The following is a 22,436-nucleotide window of genomic DNA, read 5'->3' on the forward strand; positions in this document are numbered from 1 at the left end:
TTTCCAGTTCAATTTAGTTTATTAGCATCCCAAAATCTCTGCATACAGAACAACTTAATGGTTTATTTAAGAAATGGAAATTAGTATTAAGTAAAAACTTCACCACTATTAGAGACAGAATGCAATTATTTTCTCGAACCAACGACTTTTACTTCGAAACTGAGACGATCTGTTTTCCAATATTGCCTCCATTCATCATGGACTGGAAAGCAGCTTCAAGGGAAATAATGAAATAAGTTAGTGCCAAGCAAAACAAGCCAAGTAGCTTCTAAAAAAGAAACCAAAAATGGTAGAAGCAAATGTATTAAGCAGCTCCCCAAAAAGGAGAGATACTACTTTGGACCTAAACATATTTATCCTTAATGATGTGCTAAATTAAGAAGGGGATTAAAAAAAGCTAGCCTGTAAAACTGCTAATGATCTGTCACACATATAGCAAAGAGAGACAAGGCATGATTGGACAGCCCACAAATGCTGTGGGTTTCACAAACTTTTGCAAGAAAAAAGGTTTATAAATATTGTACAATAGTGTGAAAAGCTGGTGCAAAAGAATATACCTTTGAGTAAACAAAGTATGATAAGTATGATATACGACTGAGATATTTGACCAAGTTACTTCAAAATACATATGTATACCAGTAAGGAGAAATTAGCAATGACCAGAATAAACTGAAATCTGTAAGATTTAGTTATCACTTAGTTCTACTAGTTTTCAGTCTTGTGGGACTAAAGACTAAATCATACTCTTCCCTCTTACTTGAAAGGGAACCATTCTTACAACACGTCTTGGATCACATAGCTCATGTCACCAGACCCCCTTCATTTTTATATTTCCTTTGTTACAGATATTTTGAACAGGCTACAGGATATTCTGTTCTGTTAAAAAAAAATTAGTTTTTACTTTCTTTAGCAATATGCTTTGCCCTTTCTTGTGTGTACTTTTCACTTTTTTTTGTTAGCAAATCCAATAACAACCTCTGTTAGATACTAGTTTTTTAAAGTATAAGTTCAAGGATTTCAAAAAAAGCATTTCCTTACACACAAGTTCTAAGAAATAGGCAGCACTTTAAACCTCTAGGATCAGGATGACTATCACTGGCTGCTAAGGTAACAGTCTAAGAATAAACTCCCCTCAGTACTAAAACAACAACAACAATCTAAATTTATATTCAATGATTTTTTTTAATATGCAATAATTTTCTTACAGAACATTCTAACAATTTGTAAAAAAATATTTTATTATAACATAAAAACAATATTTTTGATAAAATAGAAAAATCTAAGTTGCCAAATGAAACAAAGAAGGAAGTTAGCCTCTAATGTCATTGTATTTTATCAGGTTATTATTCTTAGAAAATGATGTAAAGATCTTACCACCGATGTTTGCTAAGCCTTCTACCACGGTCTCTCTGACCTGTCAATGCAAACAAGCCCTTTCAGTTTTCCTCAAGCAAAAGTAGCATTTCACAATTCTTAGCAACACGGTAAGAAACTGCCATAGAAACTACCAAAATCTAAAGACTTCTCGCTCCAATAGACAGCGCTCTGTTTGGACCAGGTTCTTTCATCAAGAGAGGTGTGAATATTTTCTGGTAAATTTGCATGTGATTTAATTCTTCAGTCAGATCTCTGCCCCTGCCAAAATTTAGTATCTTGGTATTTTCCCAGGAAGATTTACTGATTACTTGAAGAAACAAAAACTAATTCAGACAGACCTCACAGGCAAGGCACGTTTAAGCATACACCCATCACAAAGCAATAAACTGTGATTTTAAAGCTTGGAGCAAAATTTCAGACAAGATCCTCAAAAGCATTCAGGACATTTAACTAATCAGGTATTTGAAAGAACATATTTTTGAAAGTCTGAATCTTTAAGTAAAAAAGCACTTGCACCCTATGCTGAAATAAAGAATACAGATATCAGCAGCATGTAATCAGAGAAGTCTGTCATACTGCAGTCAGACCATCCTCAGCAGGTACCTTTTAAAACAGTGCTATCTAAAAAGCTTTCAATTATACTTACACATTTTTTAAAAAGTCTCTTCAATCCTGAGGCACAAGAAGAGAGCCAGAGACAAAGAAATTAGTCCTCTTGTAGTAGGAGATAATACTAAAGGCCATAGATAAAACCTAAAAGTTCTCACCTTCAGTTTACCCTCTTGGATCCACTGGCAGAGTTGTAATACACTAGCTTCTTGTTTGTCCATGTAGTTCAACACTAAGAATCTTTCCCTGTGAAAGAAAAGAATGAGCTTTGAGTTTAGAAACCTTGGTCAATGTACTTGAAAATCTTTACAAATCTTTTCAGGAAACAACCTTGTTGAAATGGAAAGGTTATGAGCATGAATTACAACGAAATGTAGCTCAGGGTTTTGCCAGCTTGTTGTGACAGCTTCCTGCAGTGGGAGCTTGACAGTAACATCAGTCTTAGACAGGTAATTCTGTTCAATTATCAGAAAGAGGAGAGTAATAAAAATCAAGTAGTATCACCAGAACAAGCAAATATCCATAAGATGTGAGCAAATTCCTTTGGTTCGTTTGTTTTTTTTTTTTTTTTTTTTTTTTTTTTAATTGGTAGGGAGAAAAATTAGTGGACCTGGAACTAGATGATGAGAATAACTTAATTTTCAGGCTCCCCACAATTGTGCATATCCTGATGTCATGACTTTCTATAGCAATTGAGAAACTGAAATGATTATCAAAAATGATAGCTACTTGTAGGAACATGCTGACTAAATTCTCTACTGCGTTCTACTAAGCATGGTGTATTTTACTATTTTTATCCATTTTTAAGAGGGCAGACAACAGTAACAGGGACAAGGAAAGATTTTAATTAGAAGAGATCGATTTATTTGCACAGAAATCAAGTCTCCAAAATGTCCTGCAATACAACGACTGAAAAGTCTCCTAAGAATCTCCTCCTAATCTCTGCCTTAGGTCCATCTGAATTCTAAGAGGAGATTCAGAAATTCCCAGAGTCAGAACATAATACAAATGTTTTATCCATATATATCTGTCACACCTACAGTTCCATTATCTCATAACTCCCCAAACACTAAAAATGTAATTTCAATAAAATCACTGCATCAGCTGCATCCTTACTTTAAAAAGAATTGATTTTCTCTCTGCCTGAATGACAACATTTTGAGAGAAGGCACTTTGCAAAATACCTGAGGAACAGAACTATAGCAACACCTTCCCTTGTACTAAGAATTTTCAGGGATTCCAGGATTAAATAAAGCAACCTCAATCAAAATGTAACAACTGACATCTACAATTCGATACAACAACATACAACATCCTTTCCCATTTTTTAACTGATAAAGACAAATGTAAGAGAAAGGATCTACTGATATCATGATTATAAATTTCCTTTTTAGGCACGGCAACACTCTCTTCTGATTATCAGTAGCTACTGCAGATTACAGACTACCTTCCAAACATCATGTGCATAATCTACCCAGAACCTGGTCACAAGTTCCGGAGGAGAAATGTACCTTGTGATGTTCCTTTCTTTCTGTATTTTTTCTATGTCAGGAGGCAGTGGAGGGGGATAAGGCACATCTTTGTTATACTGAGAAATCTGTCCACACAGGATGATATGGCTGTTCTGATTCATCTGTTTGGGACAGCACAAAGTGAGAAAAATTACATTCCTCGGTCTCAGAAACTAAATTTTTCAAAGATGCAATAGATGATACTGCAAAATTTTCACTAGCCACATTTCCTATGAAAGAGTGGGAGAATTGCATGCACTTCAATCTATGACAACATTCAAATACATAAATGCAAGGCAATAGTGGAAAAATAAATGCTATACAGCCTAGTGTAATTTAAAAAGACACAAAATAGAAGGAATATAGGAAATTGTTATCTTACTGTGGGCCCCCAGGATCAGCACCTGAAGTCAATCACTGAAGTGGAAAGCCTGCTCTGCTGTATTACAGGCTGGACTCCAGTATGAATTAATTGAAAGCCGGGCATACAGACATTGGAGAATGACTAGAATAAACCTGACAGCTGGAATAATCACCTGACTTATAACTGTATCACTGATGTCTCCACCAACATTGTCAAAGTAAACATCCACACCACCTGGGCAGAGTTCACGTAGCTGTTTTGCCACATCCTCCTTCTTGTAATTGATAGCAGCATCAAACCCCATTTCTTGGACCAAAATGGAGCACTTCTCATCTGTGCCAGCAATCCCCACCACTCTAGAGCAGCCCTCCAGACGGCCAATCTGCAGGCACACAGTTAAAAAACCAAAACAAACCAACCAACCAAAACCCCCAAACAATAAAAACAAGTTAGAGATCATTCATCTGCATAAAAGTACCAGTGGAAGAAAGGGAGTCTTAAGGGGTGTTACAGTTATTCCCCATCCCCCTAAACCCCAGGCAGCAAAAACTCCCATCTCATGTGACACAGCTGCCTCTTGTCACTCCCTCCTCACAACTACATATGGGGCAGGTACAATCAAAATTTGCCATCTTTTGAAACTCACTGACTGCAGGAGACTATGTTTGCAGAGTCACAAATGACTGCCAGTACTGGAGAACCAAATATAGTAGAAAACTACCATCTGCCAAGTAATGCCTTTTCCTGGTCTTAAAATCAAGAGTCAAACACGGTTAGAAGGGGAAAAGGGATTTTACCTTGGTATTTATTTTAAGGATCCTTAGGTGCACACGTCCAGGTCAAATGCACTGAAATGCACACCACAATGCACACCCCCAAAAGATCTGGTATAACACTGTAGGTCTTACTAATTAACATATCTATCCAAAATTCCCCAATGAGAGGCTTGAATAAGCCCCCCTCCCCAAGGAACCTTCCCCATGGCGGTTCTATCTTAGTTTACAGAATGTGTTCTGGCAAGGACCTTGGTCTCTCTTGGCACACTAACCCCTAACTACGAAGTTTCTAAAATGTTTAGTCTTCTAGCTGAACAAACAAGTCCAAGAATGTAACACTAAGAATACAGAAGTTGTTAAAAGGTATAACAGGGGTATAAAAGAAAAGGCAAAAATCTTCATGGCATCACAAGTACCATAACATAACTAATAAAAGGCAAATAGAAAATGAGACAATAACTTATTTAAATACAATCTTCATAGATTTGCTCATGCATTGTTTCTTCATAGCTTCTCTTTATTAGGTCTAAAGTTTGCTTGTGTATATGTATGAATACATCTAGAGAGATATTTGTAGATAAGCACATACACACTGCAAACAGGTTCCGCAAAGCGGAGGAGGATAAAAGGACTGTAAATCTCAAAACACAAAGGATGTCATGGAACACAGCACAAAGGGTTTACCATATTTTTTTACTATTTTCTAATAGAGAAGAAAAAGAAAGTCTCCAGTCAATAGAGTGTTGGAATGGTAGGCTACCATATAAATGTATAATAAATACATGCATATATACCATCTATTTTACTTGTGCTAGCAACAAGTAATCACCACCATCAGTTTTCTCCTCTCCCTACCTCATGAAACTTGAGTTTCATATGTAAAGTCTTTCACAGTTAGAGTGTGTGCCAAACCTGTGAAACTAGCCCTTCCCATGGCGTTATACCTGCTCATGTTTACAATGATTTTATCTGTATGTTTAATAACCAGCATGTTTCAGAAGACAAAACTTGGTAACACAGTATGTCCTAAGCCTACACCTACCTGGCCGGCCAAAGAGCCACAGGCACCGGCTGCTCCACTCACCACCATGGTCTGATTTGCACCTGCAGTCACATGTCCTTTCTCCCTGATTCCCAACAGGGCCGTCAGTCCCGTGATGCCGGCTGCACCCAGAAAGTAGGAAAGGCGTCCATTTACAAGTTGTGGAACAAGCTAGGGAACAGAAACGCGTGGTGGAGGTCATTTGTTTCTAACGTTTTGCTCTTTGATTGCCTGAAGGCAGAAGACTAATTCAGGATATTTACCAGGTAAGGTACAATTGGTAGGGATGGGCTATCTCTAGCTCCAGTCTAATAACAAGTTTGTACAAAAATGTTAAGTCTCTGTGGTTTTAGAAAATGTTTTCAAACAAAGTTAACTCACAAAAACTTAAATTATGGAAGCATTAAAAAGCAGTTGGGAGATAAAAAGTTTCCAGCAATGGTGAACTATTCCTATGCTAGCATAAAGGATATAAATGCATCATTTTACCAAATATAGTGATTGCAGATTAGTGGCAGAGAGTCCTAAAGGAAGGAGTTTATTGGGAAGTATAAATTCTCAAACTACAGTAAATTTCTGTTACAAGAGAACAATCAACATCGTATCCCCAATGCACTGAAACCTCTCCACTTTCAACTTAATATTGAATACCCTTTCTTATGTGGATGTAAAACCTCACATAGAAGCTTTTACTAACATAAGTTAGTAAAATAAATATACCTAAAACCTTTTATATCTTACAATTACACTCTCATGAAGAATGAGTTATATTAGAATTAAAATAATTAAGAGAATTAACTAACTGAAGCAGCTTCAGGGCAATTTATTGATAAAAGCAACAATTTAAATAATACTGGCCTGTCTGTTAACCAGCAAAAGCATTTACATTTTTGTCACGGAAAAAAAAATTGATACAAATTTTGGCACCTATGGGTTGCTCTGCTTTTTGAGAACTGATTGTTTCAATAGGTATGCTTGTTTTTCACTAAAAATATTGTCATTAGCTGCTATTTACAAATTGTGGAACAAGCTATTTAGGGGGGAAAAAAGGGTTTCGGGGAAAAAACAGTCACAACCTGGGATTTGTATTTGTATTACCTTTTGTAGCAAGCTTCCATCCAGAATTGCCACTGTCTGCCAGGGCCAAGTGAAGGAAGTTACAAAGTCTCCTTTAGCAAGGTTATCGTGCTTGCTCTCCTCCACAACCCCGATGCCCCCACCATCAGCAACTTCAGACAGCTGCCAGGGCTGCAGGTAATCTGAGCCCGTGTCCTCGTTCATTCGGCAGCGCTGAAAAACAAGGCTTTATTGAAAGGCTCTGGTGGAACACCACTTGTTTATCAATTCAAATTGAGTGAGGGATGAGATGTGTTTAAAACTGCAAACACAAAGGGCTACTCAAAAATCTCTGAATAAGCCCCAAGTGTTCATAATCTTTTCTTAGATCCTTCTTTCCCCTTGTTTGCTCAGTACAGAAGGAGAATGGACCATCCTGATCTCCTCCAGCACTGTTACCAAAGCCAACACATTCTACAGAAGTTGGCTCAAAGGCACCAGTGCAATTGATAATGGCAAGCTTGGGTCTGATGAGAATCCTACAAATGCCATTCCTTAACTGAAGGAATCCTAGAAATGCAGGATAAAAAAACCACCCAAAAGTCATTTAGTCCATGCCTGTGCACTGAAGAGCAGTCAAATATATGCAGACCACCCCTGACAGACATCTGTTTAATGAAACATCTTGAAATGTGATGTATTTTCTTCGCAGCTTCTCCTGTAGCTACAGCTAGTATTTCAGGATTCTTAAGCTTTTCCTTAATTACCAAACTAAATGTACTTTCCTGAAATGTAGACTGTTTCTTTTCTGCTACCGCCATCTATGGAGGGAATAAATGATTGGAATTCTCTTTATAACAAACTTTTACAGACTCTGTCTGGTTCTTCTACTTTCACTTCCATTTCAACCCACAATTCTTCCAACCACATGATTTCTGTAATTGTGCATGACTGGGGGAAAAAAAAAATATAAAAAAGGCCAAGTTCAGAAAAAGCTGATACAAACAAATCTGTAATGGCAGACCAGAGCTCATGGTCTTTTCCTGGTCCTATAAAGTCATATTCCTACATATATCCCAGGCATATTAATGCCAAATTCTTTCCCAGTACAACTTCATCAGAATGAATACAATTACTAAGTTATACTAGACATATTTGTTCTGTAATTGGTAGCTTTGGTGTTAAACATCATGACAGGTACAGAATTGAAGGTACTTTAAAAAACAAATTCTGGCTTAGCTCTAAGTTCAGCACCTACCATGTAGGGGTCCACTGAGAGGTAGAGAGTTTTAACACGCACTTGTCCTGCTTGGACTGTATCTGCTATTGTACTTTGCTCCAGTCGGAAGTTTTCAGCCACTGGCACTCCATTCTTACCTAGAGTTATTTTAAAATTAAACAAATAAATGAATCAATATAGAGCTTCCCTTAATCAGAGAGGGAAGGCCTTTTTTTAAGGTAGTCCTTTTTAGAATAAATTAGGTTATATGTTTACTCAGGTATAAAACTACCAACCAACTACTCTCACTTTTCTGCCTCTTCTGACTCAAGTGAGACTGAGGGAATACAGACCAGAGCCACTGCACATGCACCTGCTGCAAGGGCATCCCTTCACAGAGACTTCCTAACATTAAAGCTTCCCAAAAAGACCCATAAAACTGTGGTAAGAACCCCAGAACTGGAGGCTTCATCCTCAGGTTGGTACCACATGCAGCAGATCAATCAGACAACTGGAACCACTAACACTGAGACAGCCAGACAGCCTTGCATATTTTAACTGCAGAGTGACTGCACAACTACAGCAGGCTCCTGCTGTAACATTTGAAAGACTTAATTGCAGGTCACACAATAGTTCTTAACTCTTAAAACTGTTTTAGCATTAAGCAGCATACAATACTTCCTCCAAAACTTAAAGTCTTCTATACCAGAAGATTTATGAACTCACTACTCAAAATACTGTGCTGATATCCATAACAAGGCAAATGTGTAAGTAAGAAAGTAAACAAAAGCTCAACAGCGTAAATTTAGAAAACAAACCCTTTGAAACATGAGAGGAATAAAAGATTCAATATTTACTACAAAGAAACAAAAATTAAAAGTAACAAAATATTGTAGACATCTCTTATAATGCAAAAAGAATAAATGTGAGAACTAAAAAGTCATGTTCAATAATCTTTCTTCACTTTCATCCCCTAGAGTTTTCTCATATATTATGTGTTAATCCTTTTTTCTCACCCAACAGTTTAGAAATCTGTATATACAGACTAAACAAATGCAGTTTGAATATATGTTATTTAATAATAGAAAGGTATTTATAATAATAAAGTTTACTTATATTAATAAACGTAAACAAATTTAATATAAATGTATTTATGTTAATGGAAATGAATACATATATATATAAAAATAAATGCACTTTAAATAAACTTTATTGCTGCATGCAATATTAAGATACATAAAAGTCAGTATCTCAAGTTAGTTTCTGTTTCTACCCTCAGCATTTTGGAGCATTAGGCAATCAGAACAAACACCTTGTTTCTTTAGTGGAGAGAAATACATACCAGGCCGTGAATTCAGCACTACTCTTTGTATAATCATCTCTGCTTTTGCAGCAATTTCACACTGGATTTCTACAAAAGAAAATGTTGTTTGAAGCCCCGAAACATAAATGTTCTTGAAAAAAGAATATGGGGCAAAGTACTCAGTAATCTGGAAACTGGGGATGGAATACAGACCTCACCAACTTCAGTGTCCATGCCCAAGGAAGATATAAAGGATCATATAAACCAACCTCAAGCATAAAATAAACAAATGTGTGAACAAGGAGTTTCCCTGTTTATCTTATTGAAGCCCTGATTTTATACAATGTCACAGCTGCACCTACTGGAAAGATGGAAAATTGTAATGTACCATGCTCCCTCTAAGACCATCACCATCCGCTACCAGGCAGCAGGAGACGTGTTTGATTTGCTTTCCTGCGCTGAGAACACCCTGTTCCCACCTAAAAGACACAGAGGCAATTATCCACACAAAGTCAGGTGCCACTCAATAAAAGGCAGCCAGGCACACCAGAATAGCAGTGTGCAGGTACATGAAAAAAGACATTGCTGTGTAAGATGTTTGGTAAGAAAAAGCAATTCTTTCCATTAGCCTCTCTATTAGAGATGAGAAAGAATGAGATCACCACTTAACCTCTTCTACATAAAAATTTCTCATTGAATTTCAACATTTTAAAAGAGGATTGTAAAACTGTGATTTTGCACCTGTGAGACTCAAACTTATTAAGAGGAAGTTAACCTGATAAAAAAGCCCCATGATCATACATGCTTTCAGATCTAATACAAAATAAAGATGTTACTACTGTTTTCAGCTGACAGCCATAAATAACCAACCTCCACATGAACAAAGGACATTAAGGAATGAAACATGATAGCTGACATCTTTGCCATAAGAAACAGCTTTGACAAGAACAGCAAATTGGAGCAAATCTAAAAGATGAGCCTAGAAAGAGTACATCATCACCACTTATCCAACATCTTTATTCTTTGAACACTGCAAAATACAGAACCTTGTCTGTACTGCTACAGTGCTTACGTAACAGCACTCACAAACCATCAAGAACTATAGCCTGGAATGCTGAAAAACATAATTTAAAAGTTATTAGGAGAAAAGGTGCACATCCCTTGCCATCCCTCCCCTCTAAGACACACAGCTGATTCAAAACACAAGTCTCTTGTTAAAGAAACACATCAAGGTTTAACATTTTATTATGTTTGCACTTGAAAAGCTACTTACTTGCAAAAAGTTATTCAAAAGTTATTTTCTTTCCAGTATTTCAACACCTAAGGATGCTACAAGATAAGCTACAAGGAATGAATCTCAAATGTGTCTTTACAGCATCACATAATTGAAAAATAAGTGACCTGTCGAGTTCTTTGGACAAAACAATGTAGAACAACAGTCTAAAACTGGAAAAAGGAAAAAAAAACCCCACACTTCGATGAAATTACTAGTTACTGTTTATAAACAAAAATGAGCATTGAAAATTAAGGACTTTACAATTAAAAATCAAAACAAGAATCCATCTTTATACCCACACAGCTGATACGATCTCTAGAACATAAATAATGTAAAATCCTAACAGGAAGGATAGCCTAAAATAAACTTTGGCAGATGTTAGGTTCAACACCGTACTCAGCTATAGACTTCCTGTGTGATCATGGGCACATCACTCTGTATTTGTTTTACAGAATATTTTTCAGAACAAAACTCCAAATTCTTCCTGATAACATCTGCCCAATAAAATTACATTCAAGTAGTACAGTTGTTATCCCCAGAGCAATTGTTTTAGCATCTGAGAATTTCTGCTAATACAATGAGCATTTTATAAACTGTCAGATGTGTCCAGTGCAGTTTAAAAGGACAAGCCTACTCTAGTAAATGATTTGCACACACTCACAACTTGGTCGAAATTTATAACCACTAATCAAACTGCTCTGTGCAGAAATAATGAGTTAAGAATGCAGTGAATATAAACCAACAGCATCTGGCAGCTCACATGAAATCTGGGCAAATCACTCCTCAATATGTACTATCCATATCCGTGGCTGAGGGTTTGATCCTCTGTTTACAAACAACACAGAGCAGGCAGAATTGCTGTACAGTCAAAACTGCTGACTCAATTTTTGTTAGCCTGAAACTAAATATGTGTATTATGCAAACACAAAAACCCAATCTGAACAAGAGAGGATGAAGATAATTTTTATTGTGACTAACATACTCCTGAAATATCTGCTTTCTATGATTGTACAGAAGAAAAAACCCCCAGTTTTATAAAGAAAAAAAAAAATCAAAGTTATTAACATACTAAAAGGAAGACAAAGCAACACAGAGCAGCATAGAAAGATGTGAGTAGAAAAATTATCCAGTGTAAGTTTAGACTACTTCTTTGAATGCCTGACATTTTGAAGGAACAAAACCACTGTTTATTTCCCAGTTTGCTTTCACAGCTTTTGTTTGAGGAGCCTGTGTACTGATTCAATTTGAAGATCTTCCAAATACTGTCAGTGGGTGGACAAAAAGTGAAACTGGCAACTGAATTGTCACTCATTCTATGACAGCTGCGACAACAAATACAACACTGCAGATGGACATTTACTTCTAAATAGGACTGCACCTACAGTGGAAGTCAGCAACACCATTACACAAGCCAATGGGGTCACAGTAACACCATACCAACATTAAGAATCAAACTTTCCTCACATTACAAACAAACAGAACTGACTAAAGAAAATAAGTAGAGGCACCATATTTTAGCACTGTAAAGTGAGGAAAGCTTTTGGGAAAAGAGAACCAATTTTTTTTTTTTTTTTAAGTGAAAGAAAGGGGATTTGTATCATATAAGCAATTCCTTTCAATACGTGCATAGAGCCAGTGTGCAGGATGTTTTGGACTATTTTTTTTTTAAAGACAACACAAAGCAACACATATTGTTACTTTTTAGCTTTTCCAAACAAAAATAATCTGAGTTGGTTTTACTCTTTAAATCAAATAGAGTAAAAATTCCAAGTTTTAACATCATTGTTCTATGCCAATCACCTTATCTACCCTATGAGTACATCAGGAGGATTAGGCAGCACAACAGCAGCATCTTAGGGAGTCTCAAATATGTTTTAGCCCAGTTTTACTCTTACCTCTTTTTCCCCTTGCCTTTCTTCCCCCATTTTTTCAGAGACACATGACAACTCCTTTTAAAAACGTTAAATAAATTCCTCAGTGCTAAAATGTTCCAGTTTGTTTGCCCTGGGCTTGGTTCCCAGAACTTCTTGTTTCTGAGACTGCCTGTAAGGCGGTTTTCAGTTGCATACACTCTTGCCAAAATGAGTCACCTGCTTCCAAGTCATTAAAGCCCATGCCAGATGCAGTCTAGTTAAAAAAAAAAAGGAACAGCAGGTAGTACTGTATCAGGCCCAGGCAGCAAGGAGGAAGAAGTAGGCAATCTAAACAGAGAACAAGATTTGGGAGCCTTCTGAAACTGTGATGTCAAAATGGCTGGAGCAAGGATCCTCAAAGGAAACTCAAGGAAAGAAACTTCAAGACTGACTCTGAACAAGGAACATGCAGGAAAGAAAGATGGGAAGAACTGGGACTAGGAATCAGTAAGAACAGAGAAACATGGCAAGAATAGCAACTTAATGGCCAGTAAAGCAGGGGAGAGTGAAACAAAATGGGGAAAGAGAACTGAAGAAACTGGGAACAATGAATAAGACAAACAAGCAAACTGAGATGGGAATAACTGGTGAAAAAAAGAAAGAAGAAACAACTGTAACTGGCAAGGTGATGGAAATGGAAAAGCAAATGTAAGGGATTAAGCACCAAAGTTTCCACCAGCTCCACTAAGGAGCTCTACATTTGATTAATATTAGTTAATGGCAAGCCAGAATCAATATTGACTGTCATGAATGGAGAAAAACACATGCCATAAAAAGCTAAGCACTTTCATGAACGGAACCAATAAATTTAGATTTCCTAATGTTCCAAGTCTCATCACTGAATTCTCTGATGAGAAGTTCCTCCCATAGCATTTTCTTCATGTGGATTTTCTGACACACTATAAGAGTTGAAGGAAGGCTTCAGTCTTTCCTCCAAAGCAGAAGCAGATGAAAAAGACAGTGACAATAGTTGTAGGATCTTGATCCAGCCATCTCTTTCTTTATATTCCTAAGAAGCCTAGTATCTTTCAGCTTTTTATCAGATTTTCCTGACCTATGGAGCAAAAGTTCCAGTTGGTAAACACATTTGTATCTACATACAATAGAACTGTATAAATGTTACTTTTTCAGATTTAGGTGCCAAAAAATTATCTAAAAACTTTCAAGTACCACATCTTGGACTTTTTATCTTTTTTTAATAAATAGTTGCATTGATGGAAATTGTTTAAAATACCGTATTTGTATTTTAAGGACTACTTCTTCTTAGCATAATTTCACATAAGGAGTACAGATTGCTCCCAGGAGGGCAGGAGCATCACCCGATGGGGTTTTTGAGAAGCCTATGATGCAGTTTGCAGGCTCCCACGTGAGACCCATCTCAGAGAGCCTACTGACTACCCACTTTCCCAGGTATGCCCAAAGACCAAGTTAGAAAGCAGTGCTGCCAAAGGTGGAAGAGCCTCTGGGGAGAGCCTTGCAGACGGGTCGTTAGCAGTTTCGGAAGCCGCAGACAGAACAGCCCAGGAGAGAGAACCCCAGAGAGGCAGAGGCAGCGCAGGGCGTTCAGTGCTACAGCCTAGTCCGGGGCTGCAGTGGGCTCCGCTCCTCTCCTCCGGGATGCCTCCACCGCCCCGCGACGTGTTTCGATCGGGGGCTCAGTAAAGCTCAATTCGAGCTCCCGTTCCAGGGATCGGGCAATGGCAACAGCCTCTTCCAACCCCTTCCGCACCTGTGCCCCCGCCTGCCCTGCAGCGAGGAAGCGCTAATCCCTGAGGAGAGGACTCCTGGGAAGGAGAGTACCGGCTCTACCAAGCACCCCCCGGCCCAGGCCGAGCCCCGGCTGCCCCCCGGCACCGCTGCGTCCCCTCAGACCGCGAAGCCCCCGCTCACCTCGAGTCGGCCCCGCGCCCCCCAGAGAACACTCAACCCCGCCCCGATCCCGCGCGCACGCGCGCGGACCTTAAACAGGGAAACGCTGGGGAGCCCCGCCCTTAAAGCGGCGATGCCCCGAGCCCGGCCGCGGTGGCCTGAGGTGAAGCGCGGGTGGGGTGATGGCGGAGCAGTCCCTGAATCGCATAATCACACAGAGTTGGAATTACGGTTGGAAAAGGCCTCCAAGAGCATCGAGCCAACCTTTCACTGGACACCACGTTGTCAACTACACATGGCACTAAGTGCCGCATACGGTTTCTTGAACACCTCCAGGGAATGGCAACTCCACACCTTCCCTAGGCAGCTGGATTCCGGTTAATGCTTAATAACTCACTCAGTGAAGAAATTATTCATAATGTCCAACCTGAACCTCCGCTGGCACAGCTTGAGGCCATTTCCTCTTGTCCTATTGCTGGCTGCCTGGGAGAAGAGACCAAACCTCACCTGGCTACAACCTCCTTCCAGGCAATTGTAGAGAGCAATAAGGTTACCCCCTGCCCCCAAGTCTTCTTTTCTCCAGGATAAACACCCCCAGCTCCCTCAGCTACTCCTCACATTTGTGCTCCAGACCCTTCACCACCTACATTGCCCTTCTCTAGATCTACTCCAGCACCTCAATGTTTTTTTTGTTGCGATGGGCCCAAAACTGGGCACAGCACTCAAGGTGTGGCCTCAGGAGGGCTGAGTACGGGGGGACAATCACTGCCCTGCTCCTGCTGTCCACGCTATTGCTGACACAGGCCAGGATGCCATTGGCCTCCCTGGCCACCCGGGGATACATTGGCTGATGTTCGTTTTGCTATCAACCAGCATCCCCAGGTCCTTTTCCTCCAGGCAGCTTTCCAGCCACTCTTCCCCAGGCCTGTAGTGCTGCATGGAGTCGCTGTAACCCAAGTGCAGGATTCAGCACTTGGCCTTATTAAACTGAGGCACTGACAGAAGGCATTTACAGTTTATGAGGGCACAGTTTCTTTGTGTAACACTGGGAGACATTTGCTCCTCGCTTGTTCCAGTGGACGAGATTTTGTTCATTGCTGCAATATAGGGCTATTTTATAGCCATTCCTAAAATTCCAGTAAAGTTGCTGTTGTGTGCAATATAATGTATTTACTATATATATGTTGTTTCTGTGCTTGAATACAGATGAAGGTGTTTCTTTCCTTAAAAAACATGTAGCAAGAGCCAGAGCTTTCCTGGGATGAGGCTCAGGTCTTGGTACTGCCTGACAGGATTACTCTGTATACTCACCCTGTGTTGTAGTGACTCACTGTGCTGTAAGGACAAACAGGTCTGTGAAGTGGCCACTGAGTTGGTGACAGCTACTGTGGAGCTTGAAATGACTGCTTCAGCCTGGAAAAACTCTTCTAGAGTAATGATTCTGATGACTTTGTACTCTGTCTCTCACATAAAGGCAGGCAAAGCCTTTCTATTGTAGCTTGACACATAGCACTGTAATATAGGTTTAAGTGAATGACTTATATTTGTGCCACCATAATATGCAAAACTTTGCAGTTCACATTATTTGAAATAACATCATTGGAACCAGAATGGTCTAGAGGGGGAAAAACGAAGTATGTTAGTAATGGGATTTATACTTTGTATGGTTTTTTTTCCCCAACTTGTATCAGCTGATCTCATGACAGGTGCACTTATTGCAAGTGTAATGCACTGAAAGCAAGCCTTGAGGGTTGAAATCATCTTGACAGTTTCAAATGGGCACATCTTGTGTGTAGGAGGCCTGCGTTCAAATGAATGAGCACTGACTTGCCTCCTACTTGTGCAAGAAAAGAGCAGCACAATTACAAAAACAACTATTTCAGAAAACAATGTCACAGGTCACTACATGAGCAAATAGGAAAATATGATGAAATGTATTACTGGAGAGCTTCCTGTTAATTTAGAAGTTGTGTATCTCAATGACTAGTAATAATTGAAAGAGAAGTGGGGAAAGAGAAAACATATGTTGTATTTTGGCAAGTGTACACATATTTTTTACCCCTGTATTATATAATATAATGACAATACAACTTCTGGTGTTTGATAACCTCCCAGACCCTTAACCCAAACACATTAAATAGTATTTTAGAATATCTGTACAGCCCCACTTTCTCTTGCCTGGTGCAGGGTGATTGTGTTTCCTCTGCAAACAAGGTTATCCTGGGAGATAGTTGCAGCAATCATCTGTATTTTGCTGTAAACATCTACGGTCATGCACACCCCCCCCACCCTGCCTTGTCTCCTATGTTAAGTATTTTTTAAGTGAAGCTGTTGTAAAATAAACTCAGGTGTGAATTTAAAGTGCAGTAGCTATTCTGCACTGACTTGCCTTGTGGATACTTTTACTACTCTAAAAATGCTTTTTTGTGGTTTACCTTGATTCACCTCACACTGAACTGCAAAGTCACCCCACATGTGAAATAAAACTGTCTACACAAGCAGGCCATTGTGGAATAATTGTTACAGAACAGATATTATGCTACCACTTACAGACAAGTCTAAATCAACATCCATGTCATCATTTTAAAGTCAGTCAGAGATGGGGCAGAGATGAAATGGAGGATGTGTTTGAGCTGGAAGATGGTTGTGGTCATGGACAACAAACCATTGCTGCCTACCCAAATAGGGAATGTCACTCTGTGAAGCCTTACTTCACTGAACAGATATTCAAGGTATCCTCTGACCAACTTCAGGCAAATTTGAGAAAGCAAAAACATTTCTTGACCACATGGTGGGATAAAAAATTCCCATTTGATCCTCTTAAAACAAAGAGGGAGCAAAAAAGAGGCTTGTGGATAAAAAGTCATTAGCTCCCAAAATCATGTGTAAGCTTGGACAACGTGTAAAAGCGAAACAGCTGTCGTGTCAAGAGTGGTTAAAATCATATTGCCATCAATTTCAGAGAAGCCAAAAACAATAGTTAAAATAAAATTCAAAAATCAAAGTCTGGAGACTTTCTTTTTTTTCCCCTTCCTCTAAAATTAACTGACTAACTGACTTCAAATTACCTTATTGTTCCTGTTTACCTGCTCTTAATATAGAAGCAACAAACTTACATATTCTGCCTACACTGTGAAGCTGTTTTTATAGTACAAAGTAATCCAAATTCGAAGATTTTCTGGGCTCATGGGTCATATTTATGAGTGTATGCCATAATAATTCACCTTTTACACATTGCCACATTCATGGGTAGCTCGCTCTTGGCAGATATGTGCCTTTTCTTTATTATTTTTAATTAATGTCACTATCATAAGTAGTCTTTAAATCTGTCTAGATGAATAATACAGATGTTGCTTGTGTAAGTGAAGTGCAGGTGTGTTTTGGCGATAAAAACTCCCTGGGTATGCATGAGCTCGAAGTGACAGCAGACTCTTTAGCCTGAATGTGTAGGGAGCAAAGTGGTCTATGAGGTCTCTCAAGAAACATCCTTCATGGAATCTGTGAAGAGAAATGCTCAGTTAGATTACTCAAATCCAGCACAATTTAAATCTTTATTTTTGATGTAGAATGTCTCTCATATGATAGGAAAGTAAAGTGTCATCTGCTGTGGGGAAGCATTTTTCTAAGGGTACAGAAAGTTGGAGAAACATTTTTAATCTATTCTTCAGAGAAGTGAGGTATCTTGAGAATACCTGCTGATAAAGAGCCCTTGTGGAAGAACTTGGTGAACCCTGTGTTCTTGGGTAACGAAACCCTCTTGGGTTTGCTTTTCCTACAAATTCTAAAGCACTGTTTCAGGCTGCAGCAAGAAAAATGATTGCAAAGTCATCTCTGGTATATTTGATGTTTCTGGTTTTCTAAAGTATTCGTTTACTAGTCTTCAGTTAAGTTTCTTGCACTTGTTGCTGAGCTAGGAGGCCAGACAATGAGAAACCTCCCTTGTTCATACAATGCAATGTCAACCAACAGCATGAAGTGCTGTTGAGTGTAATTTGAGCTAATCCACGTACGTTTGCATGAAATATTTTAGGAGTTTGCAGATGATTTGTTCTGGCAGCTAAGCTGTGGATGCAGTAGCTTCAGCAGAGGACAGTAACACCTTAGGTCATTACAGCTGTTGGCAGTGACTCTTTGAATCAGCAAAAGCAATGCAATATACGAATAGAAAAATTTTAGCTTGAGACAGCTGCTGAGGTTGAACTGAGCTATTCAGCTGACCTCATGTCAGAGTGGCATTCCGTGCTGTGGAGCCAATTTAAAGGTGATTTGTGAGCAGCTCAGCTCCCTGTTGGCTGAAGACGTTAGAAAGGGTAGATAGCTGTGGAAAGCAAGTTATCATCCAACTCAAGCTATGCCATCCACTTCTGAGTTGATTCTGCTTTTGCAATTTTTATTCACGCAGGTCCTCTTTTGTAAAAAGAAACAAACCCCACAATGTATCCCTTATGGACTGAGCATTAGCTTGGGGCAGGGATATTTGTGGGGAAGTTTTGCAGGTGACACTAAGCCATCATATGAGACTAATGTCTTCTGATGCTAATTACTGCCAAATCACAAAGTGGGCTTTGTCTGTACAGGTAAGTATACAGATAAGAAACAATTGCTAGTTTTAATGGTAACTTGTTTTTCTGATGTTTCATGCTTGGTAGTGTCTTGACCCATCTCTCTTTGTCATAATTTCAAAACCTTCATCTGGGTTCTGACGGTCCAAAGGACATAGGTAGGATTTGGATTTGCTCTGTTGTTAACAATTTTTGTGATTGTAAGGAAGCTTTGCTCTATAAACATACTTTGCTAGTCAAAACTACTGGTTTTGTTATAGATTTACACAGAAGACTATCTGTAGGACACATCTTGGAGAATCACATTCATTTTAAGGTAAAAAACTTCTTTTGTAAATTAAAAAAATATAATATGACAATAACACACCTTGATATGTGATTTCTGGAAGGAAAACACAAGCTCAAAAGTTTTCCCATAAATGTTGGGCCTGATCTTTAACCATTTGGTATTTTATAAAACCTTCTAATACCATAAAAAGTGATCAAAACATGTTATCAGTTTAATCTGATACTAATTATTACTGTTGGATCATCATAAACTTTTATTCATGATTTTGGTTCCTTATCGGTCTGTGCCTTTTCTTCATCCTTAAGAGAGGAAACAAAATACTGAAATACTTGTTGCAGAGAATGATCTTCCTGTTGTCTTTGTTTTGTTAGTGACAGTTTCTTAAATCCATTTTGGTATAACTACTTATTTAATGTTTATAAATGACCTGAGCATATTATAGATGAAAATGCTCTTGCTGCTGTGCAGTATCATGTCAGGATCACATCTTTCATTTTTTACTGCAGAACACTTGGGGAAATTAAGAACTTCTATTTTAGAACCACACTGCTAGATAAGCATCCTACGTCTGTGTAGGAGGTTTCTTTCTTTATTGCCTTGTGTGCCATTTCCATTTAATGATATCTCCCAGTTACACATAAAAAAAAAGAAAAGGTTCTATTAGTACTCTTTCCAAAATCTGCAACCAGTGAAGTATTAATGTAACTGTGGTTTTTCTGTCATACTCTAAGTTTCAGATATGTCTGTTTCATGACAAAAAGACCTTGAATTTTCCCAATGTAATATAAAGCATCACCACAGAAAAGTTAAAAAATCATTGTTACAGCCTGTAGTTGTTGTATATGCTTTGTAGGGCAAAATTGTAATTCAAAACAGGAAAGATTGAAGGGTTTTTACATGAAGAATTGTGATAACATTGAAAGCATTTCTTCTTACTGCTGGCTTTCCCAGTTTGTCTAAAATGTTTGAAAAAAAGTTATTAAATTCAAGTTATCCCTTATTTTTATTGGTTTCATAACTTACGTGCATGGAAATTTGCAACATTTATTGAAAAGGGAACTAAATTTTTCATTTATAAAGAACTGAGATTGTTGCAAACTAAGCTGCATTATGTGAGATTCCAGGATACTAGACCATCCTGAAAAAAGTGGCGAAGGAAGAAACGTGGTCACAAAAGCTCAAATTACTTACTCAGAACACAAAATGATTCTAGTACAGTCAAACTTGAACTGTGCTAAGTACGTTTCTTTAGTTTAAAATTGTTGGCAGCAAATGGTCAAGACAAGTGTTTCTGTCTGAATCAAGGACAGAAAACATATGAGCACCATTTGTTGAAAATGCTACTGATTGCTACATCAGAGCAAGAGGCGGCAGTGGGTGACAGACTGTGCTGCATAGTGAAATCCTAATATTAATAGAATACTTCACAGTATTCCTATTATTTTTCAGAACTGAAATTCAAATTCATTGGAAAACTGCTCTGTATTTTTAATTAATGCACCCTAATGCTAGAGGAACTAATGCTAGTGGCTTATAGAAACCCAAAAAGAAATGGGTCTTCTGGAAGCAGAAAAATATTGTTCGTATGAGGGATGTGTATGGGGCTGTGGGAAGTCACACATCATATATGCTGTGTAGCTTCCTTGTAAGACTCCTTGGTATGCTAGTCCTTGATCAAATAGAATTGAAAAATCCATGTTGTGGGTTTCAACCTAACTGTGGAAAAACATATTTGGGATGTAGATAAAGGTGAAAGCTGATGAAAGGAGAATAAAAGTAGGTGTAAACAAGGAGGAAAATTAAGGAGAAGGAAGCTGCTTCTGAAGGAACTTTTCTTGTACTAGCATCATGTTTCTGAAGTGCTATTTCTGAAAAGCAAGTACTGGTTTATCAAAGAGGGCTATGTAGATTTGCAAAGTCTCAAGATAACCAAAGGCATATTTTTGGAGCTTTGTGTAGGGCTTGTTTCAGAGCTGCTGGATATTAGTAGAAAGCTTCTCATCCATTCAGCATGTGAACGTGCTGGAAATTTACAGCACTTGGTTGTTATCAGTCAATTATTAATGACTATGATATCAGTAAATCAGCTGTTGTATTCCCCTGGCCTGGAAATGAGCATTTGCAGAGACATTCAGCTGTTTCCTCTACGGAAAAGAAGAGGGATCAGTAAGCACAACTGGCCTGGATGGAATTAATGTTACCGTATTCTAGGAGACTGTACTTGCCCTCATTACCATGGGTGATAAAGGGTTTTATTGAACATGTGAAACTTAGACAACAACTGTTCTGACTCTGCCTAACAGCTGCAGGATAACTGTGAAGATTGTCTTTTGAGAATGATCACCAGCTGGTAACTGGAAGGGCTGAAGCAGCTCAGCAAAACCGGCTTCAGATTATAACTGCATGCTGTGTCCTACCCAGAATAGCTGGTAGGCAGTAAAGAGGCTTTCTGCCATTTCTGAATGACAGTCTCCCAAGGCATTTTGGGGATATCATTTGTACACCTACTGAGGAAATGAGAGCTTGTTTGGATGCCTTTCTTTCTGGTTTTTGTGCAGCTTTCTGTAGTGTGCCATGCAAGATAGTACTAACAGTATACACCTCTAGGTCGCTTAATGGGTACCGGCTTTGCAAACACTGCAAATCACATTAATTTTAAATATAATTATGAATACTAATTGACAGGAATAAATAGGCTGTATCTTAGTTCTGGAAAAAATATTGGATATTTTAATTATAGCAATACATGACTAGTTGGACATACCAGCTCTACAAATCAAGGAGCTTGTGTTAGGTGAACTTGTCCAAGTGAACTTGAGACACTATTTCTACAAATAGTTGTTTCTCACTGTTTCCAGCACTACAATTTGGAGGCTGAAACGACCTGCCAGAATTTTGTTTGGATGTCAGAGAAATAAAGTCTGGATACTGTTCTCTGGAACAAAATGGAAGAATTGTAGCTGAGGGTCTGCTGGTGATATTTGAATGACAGCTGATGACTCTGAGACTGAAGAGCATGCAGTAGGAGAGAGTTATAATTTTTAATAACAATACTCTCCAAAAATATGTCCCTGTTTAACTCCATTACCTAATTTTTTATGTCCATGTTGATTTCTGTGTGTGCTTCCTGCACAGCAAAGCTCCACCCTGCAATTAGAAAATCGTCTTTCATAATGGATTGTGACAGTGTTTTGTTGTTATGAAGTTCTCTTTCTTGTCCTCTGCGTGGCTTTGAACTTCTGATGTCTTCTGCTCCTCAGCCAAGAGGAG

General features: G+C 38.5%; 1 protein-coding gene across 8 annotated transcripts; it reads right to left on the reverse strand.

Annotated features, from left to right (window-relative positions):
- Nucleotides 1-14,369, reverse strand: PTGR2 (prostaglandin reductase 2). Of its 8 annotated transcripts, XM_017741926.1 has the most exons (12): nt 12,429-14,263; nt 9,646-9,736; nt 9,297-9,365; nt 7,994-8,112; nt 7,609-7,686; nt 6,778-6,969; nt 5,680-5,850; nt 4,034-4,243; nt 3,498-3,619; nt 2,145-2,232; nt 1,375-1,414; nt 1-213 (listed from the first exon to the last, which is right to left on the reverse strand). In XM_017741926.1, exons 3-12 carry the CDS (start codon nt 9,331-9,333, stop codon nt 149-151), a joined length of 1,122 nt encoding a protein of 373 aa, XP_017597415.1. In that variant the 5' UTR covers nt 9,334-9,365; nt 9,646-9,736; nt 12,429-14,263; the 3' UTR covers nt 1-148. The 8 variants fall into 8 exon arrangements, 7 of the variants coding, with proteins under 7 accessions (XP_017597415.1, XP_017597417.1, XP_017597414.1 ...); XM_017741928.1 differs by lacking the exons at nt 9,646-9,736; nt 12,429-14,263 and adding an exon at nt 14,337-14,369; XM_017741925.1 differs by lacking the exon at nt 9,646-9,736.
- Between the last annotated feature and the right edge of the window lie 8,067 nt (nt 14,370-22,436).

The sequence above is a fragment of the Corvus brachyrhynchos genome, unplaced genomic scaffold (assembly GCF_000691975.1).
Source record: "Corvus brachyrhynchos isolate BGI_N302 unplaced genomic scaffold, ASM69197v1 scaffold115, whole genome shotgun sequence".
Taxonomy (NCBI): Eukaryota; Metazoa; Chordata; class Aves; order Passeriformes; family Corvidae; genus Corvus; species Corvus brachyrhynchos.